The sequence below is a fragment of the Gracilinanus agilis genome, chromosome 2 (assembly GCF_016433145.1).
Source record: "Gracilinanus agilis isolate LMUSP501 chromosome 2, AgileGrace, whole genome shotgun sequence".
In the NCBI taxonomy this organism is placed as follows: domain Eukaryota; kingdom Metazoa; phylum Chordata; class Mammalia; order Didelphimorphia; family Didelphidae; genus Gracilinanus; species Gracilinanus agilis.
This window is the reverse complement of record NC_058131.1, coordinates 78167758-78187733: the sequence shown is the minus strand read 5'-3', so window position 1 is coordinate 78187733 and position 19976 is coordinate 78167758. Positions and strand designations below refer to the sequence as shown.

General features: G+C 38.8%; 1 protein-coding gene across 1 annotated transcript in view; it reads right to left on the bottom strand.

Annotated features, from left to right (window-relative positions):
* Positions 1-1317: 1317 nt before the first annotated feature.
* The window catches only part of ADAMTS18 (ADAM metallopeptidase with thrombospondin type 1 motif 18), a 193955-nt gene continuing 175296 nt past the window's right edge, over positions 1318-19976 (bottom strand). The window contains exons 20-24 of the mRNA XM_044659455.1: positions 14645-14849; positions 10727-10912; positions 6733-6945; positions 3529-3676; positions 1318-1436 (exon numbers count right to left, since the gene is read on the bottom strand). Of these exons, the coding sequence (XP_044515390.1) occupies positions 1318-1436; positions 3529-3676; positions 6733-6945; positions 10727-10912; positions 14645-14849 (871 nt within the window). The remainder of the gene's footprint in view (positions 1437-3528; positions 3677-6732; positions 6946-10726; positions 10913-14644; positions 14850-19976) is intronic.

Genomic DNA, 19976 nt, shown 5'->3' with positions numbered 1-19976 from the left:
GAGGTCTTGTGTCCAGGGCCCATCGAGCGCTGATCAAGTCTCAGGCTGAGAAGTTAAAAGGTTCTTATTGCAGCAGAAGACCATTGTGCCTCCGATACCCACTTGCTGTGTGATCTTGAACAAGCTCCTTTGTTTCTGTATGCCTCAGTTTCCTCAGCTGTAAAATGAAGGAGCCAGAGTCCACCTTGATGTGACAACATCTGGAATAGTGGGTTCAGCACTGGTTACCACATATCAGGAAGGATAGTGACAAGCTAGAGCTCATCCAAAGCAGCATGACTAAGATGGAGAGGAGCCTAGAGATCAAGCTATCCAAGGATCACCTGGAGGAATTGAGGAGGCAGAAAAAACAACACCTGACTGCTGTTTTCAAGTGGCTGAAAGATAGTGATGTGGAAGAGAGACTGGGCTTTTTCTCCTCACCTCAAAGAATGAAATGGCGAGAAATTAGTGGAAGATGTGTAAAGGCAGATTTAATAAATTTGATTAAAAAAAAAACTTTGACAATTTAGAAAGTGGAAGAGGCTGGATAACCATTTGTGAGGAAAACTATAGTGTGAATTTCTGCTCAGGGAGGGGTTGGACTATGAGACAGCTGAGATCCATTCCAACTCTGAGATTCTGAGATTCTGTAGCTCAATGGTTCCTTTCAGTTCTATCTGTGACTTGGTGAATCTACAAGGAGACGAGTTTTCTCAGTTGACTCAATATGTCCTTTTGACAGATGTGGAAATGGTTAAATATTTGAGTTTTTGTCAGTAACTCAGTATATCTTAGTGTGATAGAACAATATGCTCCAAAGGACAGCTGAGGCTGAAAGGACTTTATGAGAGGGAATCCATCATGACATCTTCTGCGCAAGGGCTCTGAAGTGGGCATGGTTTATCAACATGAACAATTCTCTGTCCTTTAAGCACTTCGCTGTGGCTACGTTCTTACAGCCCAGTACTCCACTTGCTTGTTAAGTACTATGAGTGACCCAAGGGAGGGTGTTCACTGGTTCCTTTGTGGGTAAAAGGGGAGCTTGATCCTACTCAAATCCCCAACAGGCATTGTTTTAAAATTGAAAGGCAGAACAGGGTAGTGGTAAGAATAATAGACCTGGAGCCGGATGACCTGGGTTTGGGTTTGGGCTATGTCACTTGCTGGGCCTGTGACTTTGGCCAAGGCACCTCTCTTCTTTTTCCCCAGGTCTCAGATTCTTCTCTGAAACGGGGATAAAAATCCTTGTACTACCTACCTCACAAGGCTGTTTTGGGGAAAGCATTTGTAAACCTTATAGCACTAAAGAAATAGGAGTTGTTATTATCATCGTCATCACCGGTTCTTCCTTGAGCATGACTTGCAGCACTGTTTGCCGTAAAACTTGTGGTTGCAGACACCATGTTGTGGAACCAGATGGCACCAGCTGAAGAAATCCACACAGGGTGGCTCATCTAAAAAGAGAACATCCCAGTCAAACTATTGCCAGAACTCTCTAGTCATGTGCCCTAGAGCCAAACTTATACTGGTAATCGTTGGGACCTAATTTTGACTATGTTTCCCATCATTTTCATCTCCCTAGAGAGACAACTGTGTCCTAATGGAAATATTTCTGTATTGATAATCAGAAATATTGGATTACAATCTCAGCTATACCACAAACTTGCTGTGTGGCCTTGAAACAGATGATGGCTAAGGTCCCTTCTATTCTATGTTCCAAGTTCACTCCCAGTTGTGACATTCCAGATTCCTTCTACTTTGGATACTATAAGTTCTAAAATGTGTCACCTACTCCATCAAGTCACTTTATTTCAGACTTTCTCTTGTTTAAGGTCCCTTCCAGCTGTGACATTCTATGCTCTGATATTCTTCTTAGCTCTGACACATTGTGTTCTAAGTTCTGAGGTCTCTGACAACTTTTTGAAAAATTTTATTTTAAACTTTCTTTTATTTTTTTTTACTTACATGTAAAAACAATTTTAACAATTGTCTTCTGACATTTTGCGATTCATATTCTCTCTCCTTCCCTCCCTGAGAGAGTAATTAGTCTGATATAGGCTATACCAGTGCTTTCATGCAATATATATTTCCACAGTGTTTATATGCCATGACAGAAGACACGCATCATACCATACAATAACAGACTCATGAAGGAAATAAAGTGAAAAGATGGTGTGCTTTGATCTGGAATCTCTCTGACAACTTTTGAAGCCCTTTATCAGCTGACCCTTTCTTACCTTTCCAGTCTTCTAACATTTTACTACCCTTTATATACTCGATGGTGCATCGACACTGGCTTTTGCACTGAGTTCACTCTCCAGCGTAACACAACAATTTGTATATTTATGGCACTACAAAATGTAAGTTGATTATTGTCATTCCACTAGTCTTCTTTTTGTGCCACTTCATGCTAAGGAAGGCGCTCTGAGTTCTCTCTCTTTTTAAACATATTTATCTCCTGTCTTGAAATCATTACTAAGTATTGGTTCCAAGGCAGAAGAGTGGTCAGGCTAGGCAATTGGGGTGTGTATTAATTAGAAATCTTGAACCTTTGGACTCCATCTCCCAGAATTCTTTTTTCATTACCCAGCATCCTTTTCCCTTCACCCCCAAGTTGTGAGCTTACTTGTTTGTTTATAAGTTGTGTGTAACTCTGTCCACACTCTCTCTTTTCCATGTGCACAGCTGGGAAGGCTGACTTTCTTTACTGAGGTTTTTTCCTTCCTTTGCTTCAAGTTTTTATAAATAAATCTTATTAAATATAATACTTGAGGTATTTGGATATTAATTTTAATTCTCACAAGTGACTTGCCCAGGGTCTCATAGCTAGGAAGTATCTGAGGCCAGATTTGAACCCAGGACCTTTTGCCTCCACACCTGGCTCTCTGTCCACTGGGTTATCTTCTCCTTTCTTTTTTCTTACACTGTTACCCATGCCTGGTATATTCATCCCTTTCCCTTCCCATTTATTGGGCCACTTGCTTGATATGCCACAAAAGGGAGCTCACATGCAGATACAGATTAGCCAAGATGACAACTGAGGTCCTTCCCAAAACTAATGTCCTATGATTATTGTAACATCTTATTTATGCATTCATTCAACAGGCATTTTAAAGTGCTTACTATATGGCAGATGCTGGGGGAGGTACCTAGAGAATCAAGGTTATTGTTGAGCTTAATAAAAACTTGGATGACGAAGCAAAACAGTCCCTGTCCTCAGGGAACTTAAATTCAATTAAATCTCTATAATATCTTCCATTCTATTTTTAATACTAGAATAGTCATTTCTGCATTGTATTTATTTTGCTAAAAGATCTTGGGAAGGCAGGGGTAAGGTCTAGTTTATTTTTTTGACACCCCAGATTGCCTAGCATAGGGCTCCAAATATACAATATATACTTACATACTTAATGTTTGATGAACAAAAAAGAGGAAAGGATTAAATGGGTCGAATTCCAGGTGATACTAATACATGTCAAATTATTCTGAGAAATATATATTTTTTTGAAAGTGAACAATCCCAATTCAAGTTGCAGGGCTTGTTACCTCTCTTTGTTGGCATGGGGCAAAAGTTGGTGTTACAGGCTCGGACAGCTGATGGCTTTTGGTGAATGAGACAATTGGCTGTGGGCCGACCTTCCTGGAGACACTGCACTGCTCTGGTCTGTAGGCCACCTCCACAGGTCACTGTGCACTGCAGGAGGGGGAAAACATGGAGAGTCAATAGAATTAAGATGGTGGTCTTTAGGATGATTAGCAGGAGGAGAATGAGGAGAGGAGGAAGAGAAGGAAGAAGAAATTTCTGGAGAAGTTAAAACATCAAAGCTGAAAATGCCCACAGAAGAGAAAATGTTTGAACTGAAAGGGCACTATTATGGGCCATGATACAGGTGGTAACAGAGAGACTTGAGTTAACTTCCTAAATTCCTTCAATGCTGGCCAGGATTATTGTGAGCTGTTCAAATTAACTTTGTCCTCAGATGGACTGATTTGGGACCTAGCTGTGTGAGCCCTTTGGGCAAATAGGATATAAAGGCTCTAAGAGGCTGGCAATGAGCTCTGGAGACTCCAGAGAATTTCCTTGTTCATTGTTCTTAACCTCCCTGCCAAGACTTTTATCTGCTTTTATCTTCTTATGACCTACTTTTTAACTGCCTTGGGAACTGCTTTTTACCTGAGGGCAGCTGCATTTATTTTTATTAAATGGATTGTTTACTTAAACCTTCAGGCTCTGGGTGATCCATTATATGAGATATTAAACCATGACCAGGACAGGGGCTTAGAACAAAGTGTCAGAAAGGGTAGGTAGGACCTTTAGAATACAAAACATAACATTGTAGACCTGGAAGGCAGGCTTGTAAAATGTAAATTATTGGAGCTTTAAGGGCTTTTAGAATAGAAATTTATAATTTATAATATAAGTGGATAGGACCTTAGGGATCATCTAATCCAAGCCCTCTATTTTATAAAGAAACTAGGGTGTTAAGAGGGGAAGTTACTTGCCTAATGTCAGGTCTTATTTATTTTTGTATACCCCAGAGTGCCTGGTATATTGCTTTCTCCATCCTATCATTAGGCTATAGTCCTCCTCAAATGATGGTCTCTTGGATGATTGAGGAGAAGAAAGAGATGGAAGATAAATCAGGTTGTTATTTATGTGAGAAGTTTTACAGTAGCTAGGCATATGTTTTATTAATTTTGTTCCGTGTAGAGAATGTTTTTTAAAAGATTAACGATCAATTCCACAAGCCGTGTGACATAAGAAAAAGAACACTGGTCAGTTTGAAAGTCAAAATCAAGCTGTTTTGTTCCCCTGCCACCTCCTACTCACCCACACACTTTAAAAAAAAAAAAAAGCAACTCGTGTGTTTTAAGATTTGTTTCAAGGAGAGAATCAACAGATCATATTCAGTGTTTTGAATAAATTGTTATATTTTGATTAGAAAAAAAAAAAGAAAAAGTACACTGGATCTAGAGTCAGAAGATCTTGATTAAAATCCTAGCCCTGTTCCTTGTCAATCATGTGACCCTAGGCAAGTCATTTTCCTCTTAGTCAATTTCTCCATCAGTAAAATGAGGTGGTTGGACTAGATGGCATCTGTCTATTCTAGCCTAAAAAAGGATCAAATTTAAACATCTTGGCCAGATGCAATATGTCTGTTGTCTAGAGGGATGGGCGTCCCAAAGACTGGCAGATGCTAAGCAGCACCAAAGCTATTCTCAGGAATGCAGAGATAACTGCAGGCACAACTAGTAATTAATCACACGGGATTAAAAAACTCCAAGTAATCTTTGCACATGCAACAGCCTGATTCCTCATTGAGAAAAAGTTGGGGTGCCCCGAAGCTGAGGAGGTGATGAGGTGCCCAGACAGTACACTCTCTTTTCTAACCACAGCATCCCCTTCTACTGAGAGCCACAGGCATACCTGAGAAGGCTCTCCCCAAATGTCCAAGGTTGGAGGTGGAGGCAAGGAGAGGTGGGGAAACACGATGCCAAAATCCATCCCAAACCCATTTTCTCAGAATAATTTTGTCACATGGAACCATTCCGTCGGGGTATTTCTAGGAGCAAGTCTTAACCTGGTAAGTCTTTTCTCTGTCACCGCAAAGTATTATCAATAAAATGTAGTGGGAAAATTATAGAGTTTGGATCCTTTGACCCTAATCCCAGCTAGTGGCTATGCGACTTGAGGCATTGCTTTATGCTTGGGCCACAGGATACAGATTTAAGACTGTTTCATCTTTATTCAAATGAAGGTGTTAAATCATGTGTTTGCTAAGGTCCTTTCCAGCTTAGACAATCTGCTGTTCTACACACGTATTAGCCCTGACCTGGGAGTCAGGAGAACAGGCTTTGAATATTGGATTTGCCATTTACCAATTAAGCAACCAGGAGCAAGTCAATACTACTCCCCAAGTCTCAGATTCTTTATTTATAAAAAGAGGCAAATGGATAATATTAGGGTTCTTAATTTTTTGTGTGCTGTGGACTCCTTTGGCAGTATGATGAAGACTATGGGCCCTTTTTCAGAAGAAAAAATTTTAAATAATTAAAAGAAATGCTAAATATCAGTTAGAGGCTAGTGAAAATAAAGATGTATTTTTTCCCATTAAGATTTACAGACCACCTGAAACCTATCCATAGACTACTTGTGGGTTAAGAACTGCTGGATTATGATCTCTAAGAGTCCTTCTAATAGTACATGAGAACCTAATTCCAATTCCATTCAGCAGGCACTTAATTTTTTTTAATACATATTGAATAGAATAGTCTTTCTTCTATAGGCCTCTTTCAGCTGTTCCTAACTATGCCCTCCCTATGAAGCTGTTATATGGTCAGTGTGAGAGGAATTTGTGTGAGAGGAATTTCTGAGAGAGGAATGCTGATTAGTCCAAGATAGAAGGAAGGACTCCTTTGATTAGTTCCTAAAGGTCCCTTCCTATGAGCTGAAGGTTTAGTTCCACTGAGAAAGTTTGAGGCAGCAAAAAGATCTCTAGACTGGCAGTCAGAAGATGAGGCTTTGAGTCCTGGCTCCGCCGTTGACCTTCTGGGAGTCTCATCTTCTCTCTGGACCTCAGGTTCCATATCCATAAAATGGAAATGGCAATACTTGGTTCAGATCTGGCTTTCAAACCTTTTTCTGACTTAATGTCAAGTTCCCTACCCATCCTGTTCCACCCTGATGCCCCTTCAACTAGCATGTTTACAAGAATGAAGTACTAGTAGACTTAGAAGAGGGTGTCCTACCTGTTGCCAAGGGGAAGAATACCATCGGGCAACCAGTGAAGGCCCAGGGGCTTTTGGGCAAGTTCCTTGGTGACAGGCTTCCTCCAGGTCTACCTTTGGTTTCTTGATGTGACGACATCTTCGCTCTGGGAAAGTCATCAGCTTTCCTGGCAGGCCTTTCTCACTGCATTGTACCACCCTTTTCTTTATACCTGGACCACAGGATGTTGAGCACTAGAGGATGAGAGTAGGGGGTGAGAAAATGACACTCCATTTCAACCCTTCTGATTTCCCCAACAAACTGAACTGATTTGGTTTCACCAGATATTTATTTATGCCATTCAAAAGAGGAAAAGATTCAGAGAACATTCTGCATGAAGCCTTTTCTGATTCCCCCAAACTGCTAGTGTCCTGTCTCCCAAACTACCTTGCATTTATCTAATCATATCATGTATATTTATTTATATTACATGTATGCAGTATGCATTTTTTACATATATAGACACATATTATTCTATCTTTCATTAGAATATAAGCCTATTTCAAGTAGAGTTTGTTTCAATCAATCAAAAATTTTTATTAAATACTTACTATGTGCCAGACATGGAGCTAAGTGCTGGGGATACAAAAAAGGGCAAAACATAATTCTTGTCCTTAAGGAGCTTACAATCTAATGGAGGAGACAACATGTAAACAAATATATACAAACAAGCTTTTTACAGGATAAATAGGAAATAATTAACAGAGGGTAAGTAGTGGAATTAAGAAGGGTTGGAGAAGTCTTCCTATAGGAGGTAGGATTTTTAATTGGGACTTATACTTTGTATTTATATTTTTTAACTCTTAGCAGTGTCTGACACATAGTAGGCATTTAAATATTAGTTGAATTTAGACCATAGAACATTTATTAGGCCTAGAAGTAACCTTAGAACATTAGACATAGAATGTTAGAGCTATAAGGGATAGAGCATGAGCAAATAGCTATAATAAAATCCTCAAAGAAAAAATACTAATTGGACCCAAGCTCAACAAGAATTCCTGGGAAACTTAAAAAAAGAGATAAGAATAGAGAAAAATTAGGAAAGGAAATCAGAGTGATGTAAGAAAATTATGAGAAGAGAATGAACAACTTCCTAGCTGTGTGACCCTGGGCAAGTCACTTAACCTCCACTGCCTACCCTTTACCACTCTTTGCCTTGGAACCAATACACAATATTGATTCTAAGACAGAAGGTAACATTTTAAGAGAAAAGAAAAGAGCACATGTTGTTTTTTTAAAAAGCACAAAAAATACTGAAGAAAAAAACATCTTAAAAAACAGAATTAACTGAAGGTAAAAGAAGCTGAAGAAAATAATTCCTTAAAAAGCAGGAAATTTACTCTGATATCTTAGATCCAGAGAGTAAAATAGAAATTGAAAGAGACATCTTATTACTTCCTGAAAGAGATCTCCCAAAATAAAAATGCCTAGGAATATTATAGTCAAATTCCAGAGCTCCCAGGTCAAAGAGAAAACACTTCAGCCAGAAAGAAACAGTTCTAATATGATGAGTCATAGTCAGGATCACCAAAGATTTAGTGGTTTCCATGTTGAAAGAGTAGAGGATTTGGAATATGATATTCAGGGAGGCAAAGGAGCTAGGATTATAAATAAGAATCATCTACCCAGAAAAACTGAGTATAATTTGGGGAGGGAGAATGGATATTTAATGAAACAGAGGATTTATAAACATTCCTAATGAAAAGACCAGAGCTGAATAGAAAACTTGCCATTCAAATTCAAGACTCAGAGGAAACATAAAAAGGTAAATATGAAAGAGTAATCATAAGGGACTCAATATAGTTAAACTATTTACATTCCTATATGGGAAGATGATACATATAAATCCTAAGAACTGTATCATTATAAGGGCAGTTAAAATGAGTTTGTATAGACAGTTGGCATGGACATAGGTTGATGTTGGAATGAACTTCAAAAAAAAAAAAGAAAGGATGATAAAGAGGGATGCATTGAGAGAAAGGGGAAAGAAGAGATAGAAAAGGGAAACTTTTTTTACATAAGAAAGGCACATTAGTAAGAGCTTTTATAATGGAGGGAGACATGAAGGAGGTGTTGGTTAATGTTTGAGCCTCACTTTCATCTGAATTGGCTCAAGGGATGTTATACACACAAAGTTGAGTACAGAAGTATAATTTACCCAAAAGGGAAAAAAGAAGGCAAAAGGGATTAAAAAGGGGTGTGTGTGATAAAGAGGAGGGTGGATTAAGGAAAGCATTGGTCAGAAGCAAAATGGACTTTTGAGGAGGAACAATATAAAAAGAAGGGAAAAAACAGAAGAAAATTGGATGAAGGGAATTACATAGTAATTGTAAGAGTAAATACAAATGGGATAAACTCACAAATGAAATGGAAGCAGATAATAGAATGAATTGGAAACAAGAATCCAACAATATGTTGTTTACAATAGATACATTTGAAATAGACACATTCACAATTTTTTTTAATGGACTGGAACAGAGTCTAATATGCATCAGCTGAAGTAAAAAAGGCAGGGTTAGCAAACATGATCTCAGACAAAGAAAAAATGAAAATGGCCCTAATTAAAAGAGATAATCAAGAAAATTATATGCTGTTAAAAGGTACCATAGACAATGAAGTGATAAAAAAATTTATAGGAAGTTTCTGTGCTAAAGACCTCATTTTTCAACTATATAATGAATATAGAACTAAGTCAAATTTATAAAATTAGGAGCCATTCCCCAATTGATAAATGGTCAAAATATGTGAATAGGCAGTTTTCAGAAGAAGAAATCAAAACTATTTATTTTCATGTGAAAAAATCCTCTACATAATTATTGATTAGAAAAATGCAAATTGAAACAATGCTGAGATATTACCTTATATCTATCAGAAGAGACATGTGCTGGAGGGTATAAGGGAGAAATAGGAACATTAATGGATCATTAGTAGAGTAATGAACAGGCCCAATCATTCTGGAGAACAATTTAGAACTAGGGCCCAATGGCTATAAAATTGTGCACACACATTGATCCAACAATACCATAGTTCAGTATCCCAACAAGATCAAAGAAAAAGGAAAAAAAGCATCTATGTACAAAAATATTTATAGCAGTTCTTTTTGTGGTGGGCAATGAATTGGAAATCAAGGAAGTTATGGCATATAATTGTGATGGAGCATTACTGTGTTATATGAAATGATGAGGGAGATGTTTTTAGAAAAACACCACAAGACCTATATAAATTGATGAAAAGTGAAAGGAGAAGAACCAGAACATTGTACATAGTAAACACAATGATGGAATGATTATCTGCTTTGAAAGATTTAATTACTCAATACAATGATCCAATAAATTCCAAAGAACTCATAATCAAAAATGTTATCTACGTCTTAAGAGAGAACTAATGAACTCTTGAGTAGAAATGAAAATATCTTTCTTACTTTATTTTTCTTGCTTTAAAAAAATTGCTCTAGAAATATGTTTTGCATGATTTCACATGTATAATTGATATCATTTTGCTTGTTTTCTCAGTGGGTAGGAGAGGTGATGGGAGAGGAGAGAATTTGGAACTCAATATTTAAAGAGAAAGGAATGTTAAAATAAATAAATAATATTTTTAAAAGAAGAAAAGAAAACAGTTAATCCAACTTCATCATTTTACAGATGAGGAGACAGATTTTAAGAAAAGAGGTGACTTGCTCAGAGCCAAATGCCATTAATAAGTGGACTACCTGGGGCTGGAACCCAGGTCTCTTGACTCCCAGCCCAGTGTCTTTCCCATTTTAACTTTGCTCTGTGTAACATGCGGTACAGCAGAATTTATAAATAGATACTGTGACAGCAAATGTAGGATTAGCATAACTCCAGCCCTTGGAAGGTAAAGATAGAACAGTCTCTTGTCAACTTATCAAGCTTGGAAAAAAAGGAGTTGGCATGGAAGCCTCCAGTCCACAGGACTTTTGTGAACCTTCACCTGCACATTAAAAGATCCTACCTCACTCCAAGAGGAAACCACCCACTGAAGCCGGTCGTTCCTGGGACAGCGGCCTAGCACGCAGCCCTCTTGGGCTTCTGGCTTTGGGACTGAGACACACATGTTGTCTGGTAGGATATCACCTCTGGCAGCACTTTGACAATAGATTGCCCGCTTCTTCACCCCTCGTCCACAGGTCTTGGAACACTTTGGAGAGAGAGATGCCCATCAGAGAGAGACTAGTATATTTAGGTTAAAAGGATATCACAGGGTATATATTCACCTCCCCACCCTAGCCCCCAAGAAAATTAGGAATCCCATTCCCAACAGAAGTCTTTCAACCAGAAAGTCTAATGCTTCTAACAGAATCATTGGAGAGAAAATAGAACTAATTTTCCCTTGATTGAGATGAACATCAACATTTCCAAGGATGCATATCTCAAGTCAATAGCTAAGCCAGCCCTAGAATCTAGGTCTTCTGATGCTAAGTCCAGGGCTTTAGCTTTTATATCCTGTGGTCACTAGATTTAGTGCTCGTGGGAAATTGCTGGGAAACATTTCTGAGACTTGAGATTTTTTGAAAATTAACTATTTTAAGACTAAAATAGGGATGTCTTAAGGCCAAATCATTAGACATTGGTGTACATGAGAGGGCACAGAGAAGATTTCCCAGCCCACTCCAGGAGCTCCTGCAGTTTTGTCTCCTGTCCTTCCCCCATAGGAATGAGAAGAATTCAAATCAAGGGGTCCCTCAGGGCAGAGACAGTCAATGTTGGTGTCTGCTTGCTGGCAAGAAGCCAATAGAAAGTTTTTCAGCTCTGAGGTTTTCTTTCCTCAAGCACAGATCATGGTCCTGTCTGTTAGTAAATGGAACCTTGGTGAAGGAATTAAGGTACCTAGTCTCCAGACCTGACTATCATTTATTAGCTGCGTGACTTTGGCCAAGTCCCTAGCCTAAGCCCCTTGCCTGTGCTTTGTGGCCACAGCAGCCCCCTCTATAAAATGAGGTATATGGATCTAAGATCCTATCCAGGTCTTATATTTTATATTTTGTCATTCTGTGTTCTGTAATTAATGTCTTGTAAGTGATAAAGTGCTTAAAGCACATTACATCTATTGCAGCATGATCTGCCTTCTTCCTGTACCCATGGTCTTTTCTCAGAGTTGACTTGCAGGATATCTTCAACCTTTACAACCTTCACCACTCTCCAAGATCCCAGGTCAAATAGGGACTGCTGATTGCACTTCTGCTCCAAACCCCTCTCAAAACAGCAATGTCTGTTGCTTCCTCTCTCCTCTCTACCCCCTGCATTTTATTCAGAATGTCCATGACTTCCAGCAAAGGCTTTCCCTAATATGCTTGCAAAAATCTGCTTTTATACTTTTAAAACCTTTACCTATTACATTTTTCAGGTGTTGTCCTCCACAACAAAACATGGCATTTTCTCACTTTTTAGTTTTCTTTTCTAATTTCCTTTAAGACTCAACTCAAATTATCCAAATTACCTTCTACAAGAGATTTTTCCACTCTTCCTCCCCACCACAAATAGTGCCTTTTTTTCAGAGACCCTGAGATTACCTTCCATCGGCATTGTATATATCTTTTATGCCTTTATTTTTCTTTTTGTCTTCCCTTTTAGATTGTGAGCTACTTGAAGGTAAGGGTTAGCCTTTGCTTTTCATTGTATCTTTAGCACTTAGCACAATGCCTGACACATAGTAAGTACTTTTTAAAACCTTTACCTTCTGTCTTAGAATCAATACTAAGTATCAATTCCAAAGCAGAAGAGCAATAAGGGCTAGGCAATTGGGGTTAAGTGTCTTGTTCAGGGTAATACAGCTAGGAAGTCTCTGAGGCTATGTTTGAACCCTGAACCTCCTGTCTCCAGGCCTGGTGCTCTATCCACCAACCCCCTATAATTTCTTTTGTTTGTTTGTTTTTTTTAAAAAACCTTTACCTTCTGCCTTAGAATCAATACTCTGTATTGGTTCCAAGGCAGAAGAATGATAAGGGCTAGGCAAAGGGGGTCAAGTAACTTGCCCAGGGTCACACAGCTAGGAAGTGTCTGAGGCCAGATTTGAACCTAGGACCTCCTATCTCTAGGCCTGCCCCCTCCCCCCATAAATTCTTTTTTTTTTTAAACCTTAACTTCTGTATATTGGCTCTTAGGTGGAAGAGTGGTAAGGATGGGCAATGGGGATCAAGTGACTTCCCCAGGGTCACACAGCTGGGAAGTATCTGAGGTCAGATTTGAACCTAGGACCTAGGCCTGACTCTCAATCCACTGAGCTACCTAGCTGCCGCCCCCCCCCCCACCATAAATTCTTGATAGATGCTTGTTGACTTGATTTGACCATGCTTTATTTCTTGGGGTTTCTTCCTACTCTGATAGTCTTCTATGAAATTTAATAAGTCAATAATAATTCTTCTCTGATGTCTAGGATTTTCAAAAGAATTCTTTCATTTCAATACCATAGTCTGATGCTACACTTTCAACTTTATGGAACTATTCATAAGACCTAAAGAGTTCAATTTAGATGCTAACCATCATGAATTAGAATTGGCTGACTTTCTACTGTACACACGTGTGAAACCCTACATGTGTCAGAGATGACTAGGAAGGTGCCCTGCACTGACAGGTAATTTCTGTTTTATTAATGTCCCTGTCATTGATCCACTGCTTGACTTCAACAAGCCCCTTACTTTTTCTGAAGCTGAGCCATAGCTTCACCCTATGTCAAATAAAAGGGGTAGTACTAAGGATTCATTGTGGCATAGTAGAAAGACCACTGGCTTTGGAGTCAGAGGACATAGTTTCAAATTCTGCATCTCATGCTTATTACTTGTGTGTCATTGGGGAATTCAACTTTCCTGGGTTTCTTCTTCCCTCATCTCTAAAATGAGAGAACTGGGCTAAATGACATCTGAGGTCCCTTATGGATCCATAATTCTGTGACTAGATGTTCTCTAAGGTCCCTTCTAGCTCAAACAGTATATGCTTTAAGAAGACTTGGGAAGTTCATTCTTCTCATTGACTATAGGTGATCAAAGAGGGATCGTAGATAACCGATGTAACTTCTCTTTGAATTGGGGGCTGGGGCATAATCCATACTGTCTGCTCTGATTTAGTGATTGCCTTGCTCTGACCCTAAGTCCTTAAGAACATCAAAAAGACTCATAAATTGCCTCTGATCCAGACTAGATCCCTCCTCCTCCCTCCAACAAGAAGCAACATGATATGCCATCACCCACCACCCTTTATCACTTCCCCAAGGTCATACTCCATGTGACTTCCTCTGTTGGCTATAAGACTCTCACTGAATCACAGAATTTAACACTAGAAAAAACTACAGAGGTCATTCATTCAACTCTTTCATTTCAAAGATGCTCTTCAGAGAGAAGATATGATTTACTCAAGGGTCAACCATCATTAGTAACAGAGCTGAGATTCAAAACCTGATCCTCCCACCTACCCCAAATCCACCTCTCATTCACTATTATGGTGTTTTGCCATAGAATGAAAGAGCTAGGAAGAACAGACTAGTAGAATTGGAAAAGGCTTTATCCTCTCCTTTACTTGGAGGAATGCCCTGACAGGTGGTCCTCTATTTCAGTTTTGACTTTGTATACAGAGTACATAGTTGGTACTTATTATATCATGATGATGATGATGACTACTTTCTTCTCAAGCCAAGTCAACAACAACAACAACAACAACAGGCCCCCAAAAGGTCAAATATCATTCAAATAGTTATCATATTCACTAATTTTGAATGCTCACTGTGCTCTGAATCCTGTTTTAGTTATGTTAATTCTTTCCCAAAATGAAGTGTCCAAAGCTGGACAAATTCTCTCTTTCTTGTCTCTTTCCTCTCTGTCTTTTTGGTGTTTCTGCTAATAGTAGGGAAACATAAGGCAATAAATGTTTTATTTCTTACCTGAGACCATGGCCCAGGGTTCCATTCTGGAGGACAGGCATGAGTATTGCAGACTTGGATCTGGGATGGGGTGCTCACTGGGCACCGAGAATGTACTACAATCTCTTCCTTTTGAAAACTTCTCTTTTGGATACATTGAATAAGCCGGGTTTGCTGGCCTCCCCCACAGGACTGACTGCAGGAACTCCATTCACCTGGGGCCCAACTTTCAAGAGAAAAAGGCATTTGGGTATTATAAAATGGAATCTAAAAGAAATCCAACAAAACTCCCTAAACATGAAAACCTAATTAATGCAACAAACAAGTATGACCAGAAAAGGAAGTGAGCCATGTGTTTGTGATAGCAAGCATGAAAAGAATATTACAATGGCACCCAAGAAATATTTCAAGATCCAGAGGAAGACCTCTAAAAGACTTAGTGGATCTTTAACAGCAGGGATTCTTAACCTGGGGCTGGTGAACTTTTTACAAAAATATTTTGATAACTTTAAAAATATAAATGGTTTACTTTGCAATCTTATGTATTTTATTTTACACATTAAAAATATTATTCTGGGAAAGAGTCCACAAGCTTCACTAGAGTGCCAAAGGGGCCTACAACATAAAGAAGTGTAAGAACCTCTGCTCTATAGAGCATTTTTTGAAAGCTATGGATAAGAATTTATTGGATGAAATGGTATGGAAGGGTTGTTATCAACACTGGTGGAGAGATCATAGATCCACTGAAATAAGTGCTCCATTGTACTGGCACACAAATAAGATAAAGCACAATCTCTGCCCTCAGATAGCTTTCAGTCTAATAGAGGATATAACATGTACACAAATAAGTATGTCACAAGGTAGAATAGGGAAAAAGTAAAGAATGATCTTGACATTTTCTAAGAAATATGAGAATGGAATAATGGAAGGTTGGAGAGGAAAATAAGTTTTTTGGAGAAGAACATATTCCATTTTTGTGCTACATTTGGACAACGAGCAAAGTCCAGAATGGAACTCAAAGAGTTCAGGCTGTATCACATATGGGAAATTATGTAATGCTTTCAAAAATTCTAAGCTGCCAAAGTCCATGTCTTTAATAGCAATATTCTCCTAACAATTCAGTATGGCTGCAGATTATGAAATACCACAAACTCAGAAGAGCCAAGATTTCAGGAGACCAAAAGAGGCAGTACTTTGTAGTGGAATGAGCTTCTGAATTTGGAATTATTGGAACTGATCTACACCACTTACTACAGCACAAGCTTTGAAAAGAAGGTAGTGATCACCAAGAGCCTACATGTCTACATCAAGAACAAGTCATTCTGCAAAAGCCTTTTTCACTTGTTCAACATGATTACTAAATTGGTAGATAATGGGGATATTATAGATATTTTTCACCCAGATTTTAGTAAAGCAACCTATAATGTCTCTCATGTCCTTCTTGTGAGACCCATGAGTTAGACAATTGAACTCATTTAGAACTGGTTGAAAGCCTATACCCAAGATATAATCATTAATGACTTGATGTCAATTTAAAAAGAAATCTCCATTGGAGTGGCTTTGTAAACCTGGACTTGGATAAAGGCACAATTGTCATGCTCAACAAATTTGCTGAAGACACAAAGCTAGTAGAGATACCTAAGACCACAATTGACCAGATCAAGATTCTAAAAGACCATGTCAGACTAGAATACTGAGTCAAATCTAATATGACAATATTTAATGGGGATTTAGAGTGTTATACTGGCTTCGAAGAAATCAAATTTATAAATTGAAATGAGAGAGGCAAGGTTAATCAAGCATTCATCTAGAATAGATCTAGGTGTCTTTCATTATTGTTCAGTCATTTTCAGTCACATCTGACCCCATTTAGGGTTTTCTTGGTAAAGATACTAGAATGGTTTGCCATTTTCTTCTTCAGCTTATTTTACAGATGAGAAAACTGAGACAAACAAGGTTAAGTGATTTGCCCAAGGTCATACAGCTAGTGTCTGTCTAAGGCCAGATTTAAACTCAGGAAGATGAGCCTTCCTGATTTGAGACCCAGGACTCTATCCACCACACCATCTAGTTGCCCCTTAGGTATATTAGTGAAACCATAAATTCAATATATGTCAAAGAGTATAATGCAGGAGCTAAGAAAGTTAATGTGATCTTAGGTTCTTCCAAGAATGGCATGGAAACTAGGAATAAACTGCACTGATATTCCCCAGATACTAAAAGGACGAGAAGAATATTGCATGGGCTGGATTTCCTATGAAGGACTTGTGACATAAGAAGGAATCACTCAAGTTGAGAAGTTGATGTTGGTCACTGGTGGAGGGAATGAGATAAGTTAGTATGTAATTCAGAACCACAAATAGTACTGGTGCTTACAAATAAATTATTCCCAAACCATTAATTTTTCCTTCATAAATAACTGGCATATAGCTGCCAGAATAATGTTTCAACTTTGAATTATCTTTCTGTTTTATTTCCTTGACAGACATGTCCTGGTTTGCTCCAACCAAGGATATTTTGCAAAAATATTTCAATAATTCAATGAATCTGTGATCTTATCATTATGCTTTCTGCTTCCAATAGTTTAGATCCCAACTCATCCATACATTTTCATACTTTGAGATTCTCATGAAGGCCCTCCCATGATTTTCCAGCTGAGGTTCTACCCAATGTACTGAAGGTTTTCCTCTTTTCAAATTCATGGGTATCAGCACATCCCCCAAAGAGATCATATGTATAATATAGCAAATCTTTTTTATGGTAGCAAAGAACTGGGAAAGGGGAAGGCACTTGTTAATTGAGGAATTATGCTTTTATAGCTTATACTTTTTGGAATTTTCAGACACCCTGGATAATGTAATGTGTATAGATAATGGAGCATGTAATAGTATATGTATAAGGAAAGAGGCTAATTTGCTTGGGTTGAGAATGATCCTCACAGGGAGTTCCCAAAAGTGATGACATCAGAGGTCTGGTCCAGAAACATCATAGTGGAGGAGAAAGAATTTTGGTCTTGTAAGGGAAGAAAATGATGTCCCTACTGTGTGTCAGGCATTGTGCTTAGAAAGTGCTTTATAAATATTATCTCATTTGAGCCTCATAATAATAGCCCTAAGAGGTAGTTTGCTATTATTATCCCTAGTTTACAGTAAAGGAAATTGAGATGAACAGAGGTTAAGTGACTTGTCCAGAGTCATATAGCTAGTTAAATGTCTGAGGCCAGATCTGAACTCATGTCTTCCTGGTTCCAGGCCTAGCACTCTAGCCACTGTGCCACCAGCTGCCTCAGATCCTTGTGAGGTGGGTAGCAAAATATTTTTTTAAATCTTCCATCTTAAAGATAGGAAACTAAGGCTCAGAGAGAGTCAGTAACTATATCAGTGAAGAGGCTAGACCATTTGGTGATGGAGTGTGCCCCAATGGCATGGAGGGGGGCTACTCTGTTCCCCCTTTCCACAGTGCCTAAGGACATTTTTGCATGCCCCACCCCTCTGTCCAGCTTCTCAATGTAAGCACTTCCTCCCTCCCCTGTCTGGGGTAATGTGGGGGGCTCACAGGAAGCTTGAAGTTGCAGTTTGGGCACACAGTCTCAAAAATATTCACTCACACTGGGCTAGACTATATTAGTGAAGGACTCTAAACTGAGTTCTCCTGATTCTAAATCCATTACTTCTTTCCACTAAACTTTTTCCCCTTGCCTGGTCAAGAGGGAAGAAGATCTCTGATACCCAAGGGAGAACTGAACTAAGATAAGAAATTTAGGAATATGGAATTACTAAATGTTCAAGATGTAAATAAAAGAAGAACCTATGGATTCTTTAAATTTTTAAAGATTCATACAGGGGTGTTTACCAATTAGATCTCAAAAAAGGGGGGGGGGAAGGAAATGTATATATAACCTACTTTCAAGTTTGACCTGGATCATGAACATTTCTCTATCACTTTCCTATGTCTAGAATTTCTATACAATAAACAAATCAACAAATTAAGCCTCAATTTATAGTGTTTTCTGACTTCTGAGGTATAAATGCTCATACTGAATATTTAACAACCAGCTCTCTAAGACTATACAAGTCAGCCTAGGATACCACTGGATCTATGCCTCATCAGTGTAGATATTCCCTTATATCTCCATGGTATAGACTTCAGCCTCATTGAGAGTTGGTAAATTGTTTCATTAATTGCCATGGCCAAAGATTTTCTTCTTCTTCTTCTTCTTCTTCTTCTTCTTCTTCATCATCATCATCATCATCATCATCATCATCATCATCATCATCATCATCATCATCATCATCCCTCTGGGGGGGATGATCTTCCCCCTTAGCTAAGCTAGTCCTCAGATAGCCCCTAGGCTGGTTGTCAGCTGATATTCTGAAGTGCTGCCAGTTTCCTAGGACAATCTAGGCAGAGTTCATGATACACTAATATAATTTTTGGAGAGCCCAGGGTCACCTCCATACCATGAGGAGGACTTGAGGGGAGATTATTCCTCCTAATATGATCATAGAGATCAACTTTGGAAAGAGCACCCTGCACTATGATAAATACCAACACCAGCCCAACATAGTATAAACTACTTGCATATGTGAGAGATTTCCTGCTCAAGTGTAGGTTAGGCTGAGGAGACAGACCTTCGAAGTTCCTCCAACTCTGAGATTTATTTGGAGCACTGAGGGACACAGCACTGCCTAATAAGAATCTTTGTCTACTCTATCAAAATGCAATTGGCAGAGAGTGTCACGTAGAAAGGAGCTCTGCTTGGCCAGAAAGATTAATCCCAGTGAGCTTTCCAACAATAGTGTGGCTAAGGGCAATTCAGAAAAACTGCTGAAAGAGGCATGTGGTCCCATCCCCTGAGCCAAGCACCCCCTCTAGGCTTTGTCTGCTTCTGGGGAGTCTGGGTGTCTTACTACTGTATAATTAGCAGCTTGGGTTTCATGGTCTTCACTGTACTGTCATTTAAAAATTCCTATAGCTGAGTGACTTAATAAGGTTGGGTTTTTTGTTTTGTTTTGCTTTTTTTTTTAAAGAGAAGAAAGTCTGAACCTCTCATTTTACAGAGGAAGAAACTAAAGTGACTCTTCCAAGGTCATACACTGAGTCGTGGTAAAGTTGACCTTCAAACCTAAATCTTCTGACTGCAGGTCTACCACTCTTTCCATCCTAATCTTTAGTAGTCTCCTCCTCTGTGAAGTCTTCCCTGAACTCCTGAATTGTTAGAATATGTTTTCTCTCTGTCTCTGTTTCTCTCTGTGTCTCTGTCTCTGTTTCTCTCTGTGTCTCTGTGTTTCTGTCTCTCTCTCTGTCTGTCTGTCTCTCTCTCTCTCTGTCTGTCTCTCTCTCTGTCTGTCTC